Source organism: Gigantopelta aegis, chromosome 8, assembly GCF_016097555.1.
Source record: "Gigantopelta aegis isolate Gae_Host chromosome 8, Gae_host_genome, whole genome shotgun sequence".
Classification (NCBI taxonomy): Eukaryota; Metazoa; Mollusca; class Gastropoda; order Neomphalida; family Peltospiridae; genus Gigantopelta; species Gigantopelta aegis.
In genome coordinates this window covers 59346010-59359963 of record NC_054706.1, presented here as the reverse complement: position 1 = coordinate 59359963, position 13954 = coordinate 59346010, and the positions used below count along the sequence as shown (strand labels likewise).

The 13954-nt window shown below is 33.9% G+C and overlaps 1 protein-coding gene across 1 annotated transcript; it reads left to right on the top strand.

Moving 5' to 3' along the window:
- The first annotated feature begins 2253 nt into the window (after positions 1-2253).
- LOC121379149 (nucleoside diphosphate kinase homolog 5-like) lies at positions 2254-13370 on the top strand. Its single transcript, XM_041507638.1, has 5 exons — positions 2254-2450; positions 3397-3602; positions 7434-7534; positions 7897-8015; positions 11911-13370. The coding sequence occupies exons 1-5, from the start codon at positions 2304-2306 to the stop codon at positions 11989-11991; spliced, it is 654 nt and encodes a 217-aa protein (XP_041363572.1). The 5' UTR covers positions 2254-2303; the 3' UTR covers positions 11992-13370.
- The last annotated feature ends 584 nt before the right edge of the window (positions 13371-13954 follow it).

Below are 13954 nucleotides of genomic sequence, written 5' to 3'. Positions count from 1 at the left end.
TCTAGTGGTGTCGTTAAACAAAACAAACAAATTGAATGACAAAACCGTATTCCGATATAAAAATCGTATCTTTGCATACGGTAGAGCCAAAAGGAAGTTATGCAAAGTCGTGGTTGCTTCCAAGATCCACTATTAGGTGCTCATCCTGAGGACTGCCACTCCGCTTAGGAGATCCGTAACAGGATGTGCATCATTCCCGCACATGCCGCATGATAACTGCCACTCCAAAGACTGGCTTAGAAAATCCAAAGTTTCACAAGATAGAGCTCAATGAAATATATACAGCCGTAATGGCATGCACTCGTGAATTACTGTAAAAACGGTCATGATTCCAGGTGTTCGCGAAAGTTGAGCATATCCTACCCCACCGGTAGCACCAGATATTAGCATAGAATACAGACATCAAGTTCAAAGTTGAAATGTACAGGATTTTCACCAAAAAGATGAAAAGGTCAAAAGAGAGTATTGCATCAGACATCATTTTAGTCATTATAACCTTACATCAAACATTTTCTCCACCAGAATAACGATATGTCGGTCATCAAAATCAGCTCATATGATGAGCATGCCCCAAGGTATCTCAGAAGTTGCAAAATTACTAGACTATTTGAAAGATGTTCAGTCACCCCTTTTATCATACAACTTTGAGTGAAGGTCAACGACGTTCTGAATAGCTATGTATAGATCAATGTATGAAACACATTTGAAACTTTCTTTAGTTTCTAACTCTGGTGGGTAAATCAGTGACAAGTAATCTAGCTGTGATCTTATTATTTTTATTGAATGATTTCAGATCATCAGTATATTGAATGGTGCAATTATGTTTAACAACACCTTGACACATCCTTACACAGTGCATAGTTTGAAAGTAAAATGTCTGCCCGTCCTCGCCAACAATATGTACACCATTCAATCTATCCGTCTGAATATTCAATATTATTTGAAGACATTTTGTTCCATGCACATTCGTATACAGTTCCCATTTAATAATCGGCCATATTTCTGTATCATTTCAATGATTTAATGAGAAATGAAGCTGGAGGTCCCGACAGAGATATTTCAGCTTTAAATTCATACCAATGACAATCTTCACCAGGAAAGGCGGGTGATCATCCCCGCTCACCTCCACACTCGTCTCGAAAGTTTTAGGAGAGTGGCAAATTGATCGCCTTGCACTTAAATTTTAGTTTTCTCCTGACGTAGCCCAGTGGTAAAACGCTCGCTTGATGCGCGGTTGATTTGGGATCGATCCCCGTCAGTTGGCCCATTGCGCTATTTCTCGCTCCACGACTGGTACATCAAAGGCCGTGGTATGTGCTATCCTGTCTATGGGATGGTGCATATAAAAGACCCATTGCCGCTAATCGAAAAGAGTAGCCCATGAAGTGGCGACAGCGCGTTTCCTCCCTCAATATATGTGTGGTCCTTAACCAAATAACCGTAAATAAAATGTGTTGAGTGCGTCGTTAAATAAAACATTTCCTTCCATCCTTCCTTTAAATACGGAATGATACCTACGGACCGGCCTCGGTGGCGTCGTGATTAGGCCATCGGTCTACAGGCTGGCAGGTACTGGGTTCGGATCCCAGTCGAGGCATGTGATTTTTAATCCAGATACCGACTCCAAACCCTGAATGAGTTCTCCGCAAGGCTCAATGGGTAGGTGTAAACCACTTGCACCGACCAGTGATCCATAACTGGTTCAACAAAGGCCATGTTTTGTGCTATCCTGCCTGTGGGAAGCGCAAATACAAAATCCCTTGCTGCTAATCGGAAAGAGTAGCCCATGTAGTGGCGACAGCGGGTTTCCTCTCAAAATCTGTGTGGTCCTTAACCATATGTTTGACACCATATAACCATAAATAAAATGTGTTGAGTGCGTCGTTAAATAAAAATTTCTTTCTTTCTTTCTTTCTTTCTTTCTTTGGTACCTACGGTAACTGGCTTGCGAAGATATTGAGATGAGGCATATCAAGGATATTCCTTGTTGCCAATCGAAAAGGATAGCCCATTGAGTGGCAACAGTGGGTTTCCTCTCTAATTATATATGTGGTCTTTAAACATATGTCAGACACCATATAACCGTAATTAAAATGTGTTAGGTTTAGGTACGTCATTAAATAAAATAATTTTTTTTTTTTTTTTTTATGGATATTCGCTATTTGACCCATATTTAATCCGAAACCGGTTTTAACTTTAGAACGAGATTTCCGGGTGTCGTGAGATTATGCGAGACTAACATGTTGTTGCTGAGCAACCAGCATAATAATTTTTGTTCGTCGTGAAAATTGAAATATAACAAAATGACAGGTGAAAACACAGACATTATAACCATGGAGCCTCCTCACATCTATGTGGAAAGAACATTAGCGCTTATTAAACCTGACGTTATTAACAAGTCCGAAGAAATAGAGGATATTATACTCAGATCTGGATTTGCAATTTTACAGGTAATCAATATATATTTTCGATAGTGATGTATAATCGTTTAACAGGTCAATACGACTCATGTGCTGTTGGTGGAATCGCACTGGAAATTACATGTTTTTTTTTTTTTCTTCACATATAGGTGCATTAGTCATTTTGTAAGAAAAACATTTCAATAGCATATTTGTATTGGAATTTTCCCAGCTTTCTAAAAAGTGAAATGTCATACACCCCCAATTTATTGTTACAGCCGTGTCCAGTAAAAACGGGTCTACTTATCTTAACCTCCTGTCAAAATATTCTTGACTTCTATGATGCGCAGACAATGCCGTTTTCAGGTCTGTATGTTTTTAGTTTTCATAATTTTAAACAAAATATTAATTTTGAGTTTTGAAAGATGAAAGAAATAAAAAGTACCATTCACCAAATATTAAACAAAAGTTACCTTTGTATAAATACTGTAGGTTATATTTATATTGTATACAAAGCTAAAACAAGCCAAGGGTGTGAAGTGTGACTGTAGTCCACCATACCAATTTTGTAAGGACTTATATGATACTTTCAACAGTGCTGTGTGTGTTTATGATTAAAACCTCAACAATTCATCTTTCAAGTCCACTGCACTAGCCACTTAGTCATAGAGACATTGTCTGTTTTTATTCCATTGTGTAAAACAAATTTAGTCTATAAAAACTATCAAGATGATGTTGCCAACATGCAGTTGACTAGGTAGGTGCTGGGACCTTTCTGGTCAGAATGCTTTACAAATGTTGCCTTTTTCAACCTTTGTCATCCTAATAAATCACAAGATCACTTTTAAATTAAATAATATTCATAGTTTTTTGTGCGTTTAGTTTTTTTATGTTTTTTTGTTGTTGTTGTGAACTTAGAGCATAAGCAGTTTCATCTACTATGCCAATGCTGAAAGAAAAAATCATTTAAACAAAACTTTTTGTGTTTGGTTTTTAGAAAAGAAGAGTTCACTTAACTCCAGAGCAGGCAAGTGACTTCTATGCTGAACATTATGGGAAAATGTTTTTCCCCAGCTTGGTTGCCTATATGAGTAGTGGTCCAATCATGGCTCTGGTGTTGGCTAGAGACCAAGCAATCAGCTACTGGACAGAACTGGTAGGGCCAACGAATACATTCAAAGCAAGAGAAACACATCCTGACTGGTATGTAATGAATAATGATGTTGCGAAGATCAGTAATAATTGAAAAAGTTAATTGGTTTGGTTATAGTAGTATATTAATCAGTTACGAAATTCATAAATGAAGTCATGGAAAATGTTAACTTTAATTATTCTTATAGTTCATCAGTCATCATGGTGAAAAGGTATCAGGGACAGACCTGTCAACCCTCCCGGATTCCGCGGGAGTCTCCCGGTATTTGATCAAATCTCCTTTCACCTGTGCGGGAGACAGTTTCTCCTGTTAAATGACATTTTTGTAAGCATAAAAAAAAATTGATCCTCTTTTGTCAAAATAACAGAAGGGAAGTAACTCTGCCTTTTTTTTCTCATTCGGAAAATGTCGACTACATTCGGTTTCCGAGAATGTAACAGGCCGAATTGTCCCAACTGTTTAACCTTTGCCGAAGTGAGAATTGTGGGATAGCCTATTTATATTGTTAAAAAAGCACATGGAGTTTATAAAATGACGTGTTATTATAATGTTTGTTGTCATCGTAATGGCTACGAAGCGTGTTGCCGCTAATTCAAAAGGCTGTGTATTGACATTCAGTGTTGCCATATAAAAAAACTAAACTATCCAATTTAGTTCTAACACCTCTGAATTGTAAAATGTCTTCCCACTGGATTACATAATGCAACTATGACGAATCTGAACTGCCAGACTCCCGAGTTGACAGCGATACACACGATGCATGTTAAAATCACATGTCACAGCAAGACAACGAAAAGACCAATTAGCTGTATAAACATACTTGTGTCAATTAATGTTGTATGTTTGTGCGGTAAAATGTTGGTTATAAGGGTACACTTCAAGAAATTATTTTTGTACAATTAAAAAATGTGTTTGACATTGACATAAAGTTACTCACGGAAATGGGTATAATTCCGGTATATTTCACACGATGTCCGTAATGAGGTTTTACTTTTGATTAATGAAAATACAATGTTTATTGCATCATTATAATGATTTTAAATAAGTACCACGCCACCGTTCCTCATTATAGTAAAAACTGAATATTAATTTATAAGATTTATATAAATTTGTTTTTGGTACTTAGGTACACTAACCACAAATGATAATGTAACGCAACCTGTAAGGCTGTAAGTGTAATACCGTAAATGTACTAATTAAATTATTATTTTCTTGTTCATGTTCTTAACATTTTTGGATAAATTTTTTTTTTTTTTTTAAATATGTTTTAAATTATAATATTTAAAAAACCAAAAAAAAACCGAACATATTTTAATTTTAATTTTTTTTAATGCCAAGATCTAAGGTTAAGAAGTATATATGACATTATAAAGTATTCATATAACTTATTGTAATAATGTTTTTTTTAAATCTTGCGATTTTGGGTTAAATTGTGTGAATTTAAAAAATCTCCTGCTTTTTGACAAAATCTCCTGCTTTTTCAACACACACCTCCTGCTTTCTCTTGACTAAAGGTTGACAGGTCTGATCAGGGATCATTTTGTTACATGTCCAGTGGTGATTTCAAATCAAATCAAATCAGTTTATTCATAAATACATGAACAGTATAAACTTTTATATGCTATGCAAGTATTGGTGATTGGTTAACAATGTTAAAAATGTTAAACAGTTGCTAATAAATTTTTTAAAAAGAAAATGTTTGCTGCTTATATGTGAAATCGTAAGTTTGTTTTCATGTGTATGTATAATGGAAACTGGATAATGAATAGGCATTAACATAAAGGTACAATTTGTGAAATATGTAGTCTTATCTCGGTGAGCATGATATTAGGTACAGTCTCAACAATTGGAAAATTTCCAACTTAAGTTCACACATTTAAACCGATTGTGTAAGTAATTGAAAGTTAAATGTTGATTCATCAGTTATAACCAAGTATCAATGAGGCAATGCCAACCAATCCCCAACACTAGTATTTAGTATCACATAAATTTGTTAATTTGTGCTTCAGATAGCTGTACCTATCAGACTATTTGTAGACAAATAATTTTTTTTTAATGCTGTTTAAAAATATTTTATAACTGTACCATCTATTTTAGTTGTTTTTAATCTGGTGTTAGTTTGTTTTTAGTTTCATTGCACATTGTTATCTTATTCCTCTGAGGAAGTTACATTTTAAAAATTAAAACGGGATTTTAAGATAGTTTTTAAAGTTACATTCTCTGGTTACCATATTATAACATCACGTACAAATATGAAATAAAAGGTCAAATGCACTTTTAAAAAACTTTGTGTGTTCGCTATGAACGGAGATCGTCAACAGTATACGCTTGATTCGTTGCCTGTGCCGCCATAGCTTGGCAAAGCACAAACAACAGCCTGTTGTCTGTTTCAGTTAACGATTTCAAATTGTAGGGTTCGTCTCAAAAAATTAAAAGAGAAATCTTTCGCTGTACGAAGAACGTTCGGTTGAGGATACGGTACTAGAGTTTTTCGTTAAAAACGGTTTGATCTTGACAACGTATTATCGACAATCGTACCTTCCTATTTCAGAATTAATATTTTATAAAGTGTTAGTAGAACTTTCAAAGTTTAGTTTGTATACTAGTAACACATTAATCATGTATATATTTTAAAAATAAAATATACTAAAGTAGACAATGAATGTTTTCACTTCTTAATTTTACGTGTTAAAATCGACAAATTCAAATAAATATTCTTTCATTTGGAAAGGGTAATGTTAGGGGTGGGGGGTTGTTTAACGACATCAAAGTTAGAACATATTGATTTAATAATCATCCGACACCATACAATCGTAAATAAAATGTGTTTAGTGCGTCGTTAAATAAAACATATCCTATCCTTCCTTCCATCAGATGTTGGATGTCTAACATTTGGTATTTTTGACATATAATCTTAGAGAGGAATCGGGTTCATGTGCAGGGGGAGAGTATTTGAGGTCGAAACCATTACTTGCCCAAGCTTAAAACAAATTGAAATGTATTTTTGGGGGGAGCATGGCCCCATATAAACTTCGCTCAACACAGTCTATAACCCCAATCCCGCTGAAATCCCTGCACACGCGCCTTGGAAACCCGCTACATTTTTTTTTAGCAAGGGATCATTTATATGTACCATCCCACAGACAGGATATCACATACCATGGTCTTTTATATACCCGCCAATGGGGATCGATCCTAGACTGACCGCGCATTTCCCAAAAAACACCTTTTTAGGTCTAAGTAATGAATAAAAATAACATATAGTCTTGAAAAATGTTACGTAAATCGAACACAGTACTCTCTTCCTCTACCCCTAGAGCTTTACGTAATTAGTAACACCCCCTTACATGTACCGTGTATGCCAACAACTGGCCACTGTAAAAATTTCAAGGCAAATCCCCCACCCGCCGACCCCTGGAAAGGTGTTGTACCATACCTCTATGGATATAAATATGTTTTGGAGATATGAGACGACCCCTCAATCAGGACAGTTAAATTTGTCAAAAAATTGCGAAATCTCATGTGATCTCTTTTTGGGGAATTCCACACTTGTGATAAGTCAATGAAAACCGATATCGGTAGGTGCCCGTCAAAAGTGTTCCACTTTCAAAATACTGGCTTTGTTTTTGACCTGGATAAGCCAAAGTAATGAAACCAGTGCGGAGTGCGGCATCATATATGCACCAAATGTAATTGGATTTTCTGTTCTATATGCCTAAATAATAAAAATATTCCGGATACTGCCGCTTTAATACAATTTTAATATATTTTATACCAATTATTTTAGGAAGATGTCAACAGTTAGACGACTTATAAATTTATCTTTAAAAAAACCTAAGTAAAATGAAGATTTTGACATGCTTTTATTCAAATATTTTCAGTTTGCGTGCAATTTATGGAACAGATGACCAAAGAAATGCTCTGCATGGAAGTGACTGTTTCTCAACAGCACAGAGAGAAATCAGATTCTTCTTCCCAAACAGTATGTTTAGCATGGTTTAATTTAACTAATAAAAATAAAAAACCCTTTAAAACTCCCAGCTAGGCCCACTATTTTAATGTTCTTGAAAACAGGAGAAAAAAGGAGGAATTTTTACAGAAAAATGTACAATAGTAATTTTATGAGCTGGTCACATTTGAACCATTATTTTTAATAAAACCCCAAACTTTGATCTAGTGTTCTGCTCATGATGGTCTGCTCAGACCTGGACTTGGAAAAGATGTAATGTGCTTGTTTAGTGTTCAAGCTGTTGTAGCACATGTATGTCTTGGGCACAGGTTACAACATGGTTTTGGTTTTGTTTTTTAGGCAGAACCATGATAACGATTACTGTTTTGTTGTAGGTGTGATAGAACCTGTTGCTACTGGCGTGGCTGCAGTAGACTACCTGTCAAAGACGGTCAACCCAACTTTATTGAAGGGTCTCACGAATCTCTGCAAACAGAAGCCAGAGGATCCAGTGGTAAGAATCTCCATGTTTTAATATCTTTGTACAGTACCATTTTATTAACAAAAAACAAAAAAGCAAAAACAAACCCCTCCATGTTTTAATATCTTTGTACAGTACCATTTTATCAACAAAAAACAAAAAAGCAAAAACAAACACCTCCATTTTTTAATATCTTTGTACAGTACCATTTTATCAACGAAAAACAAAAACAAACCCCTCCATGTTTTAATATCTTTGTACAGTACCATTTTATCAACAAAAAACAAAAAAGCAAAAACAAACACCTCCATTTTTTAATATCTTTGTACAGTACCATTTTATCAACGAAAAACAAAAACAAACACCTCCATGTTTTATTATCTTTGTACAGTACCATTTTATCAACAAAAACAAACACATAAAAGAAAAAACCCAGGAAAAAAAAGTTTGTTTTGTTTAATGTCACCACTAGAGCACATTGATTTATATAAATCAACGGCTATTGGATGTCAAATATTTGGTAATTTTTACATGTAGTCTTAGAGAGGAAACCCGCTACATTGTTCCATTAGTAGCAAGGAATCTTTTATATGCACCATCCCACAGATAGGATAGCACATACCATGGCAGACCTGTCAACCTTTAGTCAAGAGAAAACAGGAGGTGTGTGTTGAAAAAGCAGGAGGTTTTTTAAATTAACAGTTTAACCCAAAATCGCAAGATTAAAAAAATATATATATATTACAATAAGTTATATGAACACTACATAATGTCAGATATACTTGTTAACCTTAGATCTTGGCATTTAAAAAAAATAAAAAAATATTATTAAATTTTTTTAAAGTTTAAATATTATTATGATTTAATACATATTTAAAAAAAATAAAAACTCTTATCCAAAAAACCGGCCTCGGTGGCATCGTGGTAGGCCATCGGTCTACAGGCTGGTAGGTACAGGGTTCGGATCCCAGTCGAGGCATGGGATTTTTAATCCAAATACCAACTCCAAACCCTGAGTGAGTGCTCCGCAAGGCTCAATGGGTAGGTGTAAACCACTTGCACCGACCAGTGATCCATAACTGGTTCAACAAAGGCCATGGTTTGTGCTATCCTGCCTGTGGGAAGCGCAAATAAAAGATCCCTTGCTGCTAATCGGAAAGAGTAGCCCATGTAGTGGCGACAGCGGGTTTCCTCTCAAAATCTGTGTGGTCCTTAACCATATGTCTGATGCCAATATAACCGTAAATAAAATGTGTTGAGTGCGTCGTTAAATAAAACATTTCTTTCTTTCTTTTATCCAAAAATGTTAAGAACACGAACAAGAAATAAAAAAATGTATTAGTACATTTACGGTATTACACTTACAGCCTTACAGGTTACGTTACATCATCATTTGTGGTTAGTGTAGCTAAGTACCCAAGACAAATTTAACTAAATCTTATAAATTAATATTCAGTTTTTACTATTGTGAGGAACAGTGGCATGGTACTTATTTAAAATTATTATAATGATGCAATAAATATTTTATTTCCATTAATCATAAGTAAAACCTCATTACGGACATCGTGTGAAATTTACCGGAATTATACCCATTTCCGTGAGTAACTTTATGTCAAACACAACATTTATTAATTGTACAAAAATAATCTCGAAGTGTACGCTTGTTGTCAACATTTTACTGCACAAACATACAAAATTAACTGACACAGTTTATAGAGATAATTGGTCATTTCATTGTCTTGCTGTGACATGTGATTTTGACATGCATCGTGTGTATAGCTGTCAACTCTGGCACTTCAGATTTGTCATAGTTGCATTATGTAATCTAGTGGGAAGACATTTTACAATTCAGAGGCATTATTAGAACTAAATTGGATAGTTTTATATATGGCAACACTGGATGTCAATACACAGCCTGTTGAATTAGCGGCAACACGCTTCGTAGTCATTACGATGACAACAAACATTATAATAACACGTCATTTTATAAACTCCATGGGCTTTTTTAACAATATAAATATCCCACAAGTCTTATTTCGGCAAAGGTTAAACAGTCGGGACAATTCGGCCTGTTACATTCTCGGAAACCGAAAGTAGTTGACATTTTTCGAATGAGAACGAGTTACTTCCCTTATGTTATTTTGGCAAAATGGGGTAGATTTTTTTTTATGCTTACAAAAAAATGTCATTTAACAGGAGAAATTGTCTCCCGTGCAGGGTGTGGGAGATTTGATCAAATACCAGGAGACTCCCGCGGAATCCGGGAGGGTTGACAGGTCTGGGCCGTTGATATACCAGTTGTGGAGCACTGGATGGAACGAGAAATAGCAAAATATGGGTCCACCAATAGGGATTGATCCCAGACCAACCATGAATCAAGCGAGCATTTTACCACTGGAATAGATCCTACCCCACACTTAAAAAGAGAGAAAATAATTAGCTTATTAGAGTTATTGACTAATTTGAAATCAACATAAAACTATACAAATTACAGGCCCTCAGAACCAAATGTTTTTTGTTTCTCATGATTATTATATTGAGTATGACTATTCAACAAAAATAATATCTATATATATAATTATTTTGTTTAAATTGTTACCAATGGGTTCGCATGATCACAAGGCACGGAACTGAAAAAGTGTTTCTCATGAAATTTGAAATCCTATGGCCTGAAATTATACATCCAGTATTGACTGGGATGTAGCTCAATGGCTAGAGCACCAATTATTATGTGTTTTGAGTCTGAGAATCAGTTCCATTAAGTTAACCCATCAAGCTGTTCTCATTCAATCCTTTGCTCTACAACCATGATACATCATGTATCTTGCAGGTGACAATATTTAAAGAATCTATGGTAACCAAATTTGGTTCATATGATTTTTACCTAAGTAACCAATTGTTTGGTTTTACGTGATTTATATTTATGTAACCTATTCAGGGCAAGCTCTGGGTGAGCAAAAACAAAATCCACCAAGTTGTCTATTAAACTTCAAAAATTAGTAGAAATCAATTTTTTTATTTTTTTTTGAAAAGTCAATTATTTTTTAGAAATTATTTTGCCAAATTAAAATTAAATTTCGCCAACTGCTTTAAAAATTTAAAATTGGCAAATTTGGCGAGTGCCAGAGCTAGCCTTGCTGTTTAATTACCTCAAACTTGCAATAAAGTTATATTTTTATGATAGCATTTTCACCTAACACTGCAAATTTAAGCAAAATAATATATAAAATAAAAATATTTTATTGCAAATCTTTAAAGAGTAGTTTCTTTGATACTTGGTGTACCGGTTTATCAAGGATTCACATTAATTTAAATCTGCATAACCAATATACGAACAGAATGATGATTTAGTAGGAGCAAGTTCCCTCTCACTGCTAGACAAATTGTAGCACCAACATTCTTACAAACTCATTGGTGAGAACATGATGCATTATTTATAATATCACAAATGTGATATTAATTTAAAGTCTTACAGTTGGCAGCTATTAGATCATGACCATGTTACCATCCAATGAAATAAGCACTATCTAAATTGATTGCTCTGTGACAAAGGTTAACTGTTCTATGATACATAAGTCAATTGCAAGCATAAGCGTCTTAAATAAGTTTTAGTTGGAAGACATTTAAATTTATTTTAAACTTTTTTTTAGGATATGTAAAAAAAATAAGACTACATTGGTGTTCATTAGATTTATCTTATAACTCGTTTAAAAATGTATTACATCTTTCGACCTCATTAGATACGTTTTGAAACAATTTTATATAAGATAAATAGTATCTATCAGTCACTTAATATGTTGTATTATCCCTGTTATAATGACGGCAGGTTTTCTCATTATCTTGACAGTAGCATTGTTAGACAAATAGCCAGAGTTTAAAATGTGCTGAGGTGTTGTTAAAAATGTACAGTATTTTCCTTTCTTTACAGATATGGTTAGCTGACTGGCTGATAGAAAACAACCCCAATAAGCCACGTGTTGCACAGATGATTGTGGAGGAACCAAAGTAGAGACAGTGTATTAATGTTTAAAACTGTTCATTGTATACATACTGTGATGGGGAAATGGTTATTGTATTTGGGTTTACAGACCTTTATACGGCAAATGAAGACATACAATATGAAAGACTACTAGTACATATTTAAGAAAAATACATTAACAATTTTGTTTTAACTTCTACATTTTGGAATTTCTGAATTTTAAAAGTTATGTTTCTTGCAAAAATGCTTCCAATAAGTTAGTTCTCAAAATGTCTAATTCTGTTGTTTACTTAACAAAATTTATATATCTGTTTTGTTCAAGAATTAAGTTGAAAATCTAAACTGTTTTTGTTTGTGATATTGTTTTCATTTTCATGTACCGGGTATATCAAATTAATTCCAGTGTAGAAATCTGACAGAGACAATTTTAACCACTTGGGATTTTTTTTTAATCATGCGTCCATTAGTGTTGGGAATCGATTGGAATTTCAGAATACATTATTGGGTATGATCAGTTTGAACCAAACACAATCAGTTAGAATTATATGAACATAAGGATTTGAATTGAAGTACCAAATTTGCAAGTTAGTTGTGCAAAAATTGATCTACAACAGCATTTTTATCATTATCAGGTATTTACTATGTTCTTATTTGTACTACATGTGTATTGCTGTTTCCAGATGGTCTGAATTCCGAGGGCTGTCCCATGGAATGATCTTTCCAACTGAGGAAGCTTAATTCAGGCATCCACAAATTCAATATTTACATCACCTGAAAAAGGGGTTATACCCCACCAAAAATTTACATATCTTATTTTGGTTTGCATAACCTTTTATTTATTTTTTAAATAAAAAATAAATAAAAAAGAAAGATACATTGCCAAAACTGTTCATTGAAGAAATTATACATGTACAGGTCTGTTATGCTAAAAAGAAGTGCATAGCCGATGAACATAGAACATTTGTTGCTCGTGATGTGACTGGAATTGGATCCTGAAATGTAATATATTTTACCATAGTTGTATTGTGAGAAATTATTTCAGTCGGACTGTCGAAAAAGATAAACCCATGTCTTACATAACGTACTTTTCAGTTTGTTGGTTAATATTAAATCTCAATTCATCACCGTCACCAAAAACTTAATTTAATTTCAAAATGTTTTGACAGTCATATTCAATTGTACTTTTTTTCATGTTTCTGACAATGTTTTTATATAATAGATTATGGAATATAAAATCTGCAGTTATTAAAATTTGAAAACTAAAAAAAATAACTATTAAATGTAAAAGAATAAAAATTAACTGTAGGTATTTATTATTGAAATATCAAATGTAATTATTGTTATCACCAATTGTTAATATTTGAACTTGTAATTAAAAAATATAATAAATGTATATTTGTAATACCTGCCTCTCGAGTTTGTTTCATTTACACCACATTTATTGACTGATATTAATCCTAGTAAGACCTTTCTACATTTAAATTTTTTATAATTTTTGTAATTTCAGATGTGTTTCATCTGTTTTAATACCTGTCTTTATCATTAACGCACTCCTGTGTTAGAAAAGAAATCACCATAAACCAAGTTTGATAGGATCAAACAAGGATTTTTACAATCAAGTTCAGTCTTCAAACCAGAGAGATTGCTCTCCTCACCCAGGGTTCAAAAGGGTCGTATCCACCAAGCTTTTCTCACATTCATAGGTGTGATTAATGCACCAAATGGGACGCTGTAGATACCATGGATGTTGGGTTCAGATGATACTAAGAAGGGTGTCAAACTCTACCCGGACCAGAGTACCCGACACTTAATATAGATGATAACGAGACAAAGGAATAAATTAAATAGCATTATGTATCTTAATTTCAGCACTGAACATGGATGCCAAATCATGCCATTGTATTGAATTTCACACATTCTCATAGCCCTATAATGTAACCAGCGGCAAGCATATGGCAAAATGATGTAAAAATATAATTAAATGAGAGTGCAC

What these genes read in the sequence shown, in the direction of transcription:
- LOC121379149 (XM_041507638.1), top strand. Translation starts at nt 2,304, where the DNA reads ATGACAGGTGAAAACACAGACATTATAACCATGGAGCCTCCTCACATC. An exon ending in CTGGATTTGCAATTTTACAG is followed by an intron (nt 2,451 to 3,396) that starts GTAATCAATATA and finishes TTTGGTTTTTAG; the next exon opens with AAAAGAAGAGTTCACTTAAC. An exon ending in AGAGAAACACATCCTGACTG is followed by an intron (nt 3,603 to 7,433) that starts GTATGTAATGAA and finishes AAATATTTTCAG; the next exon opens with TTTGCGTGCAATTTATGGAA.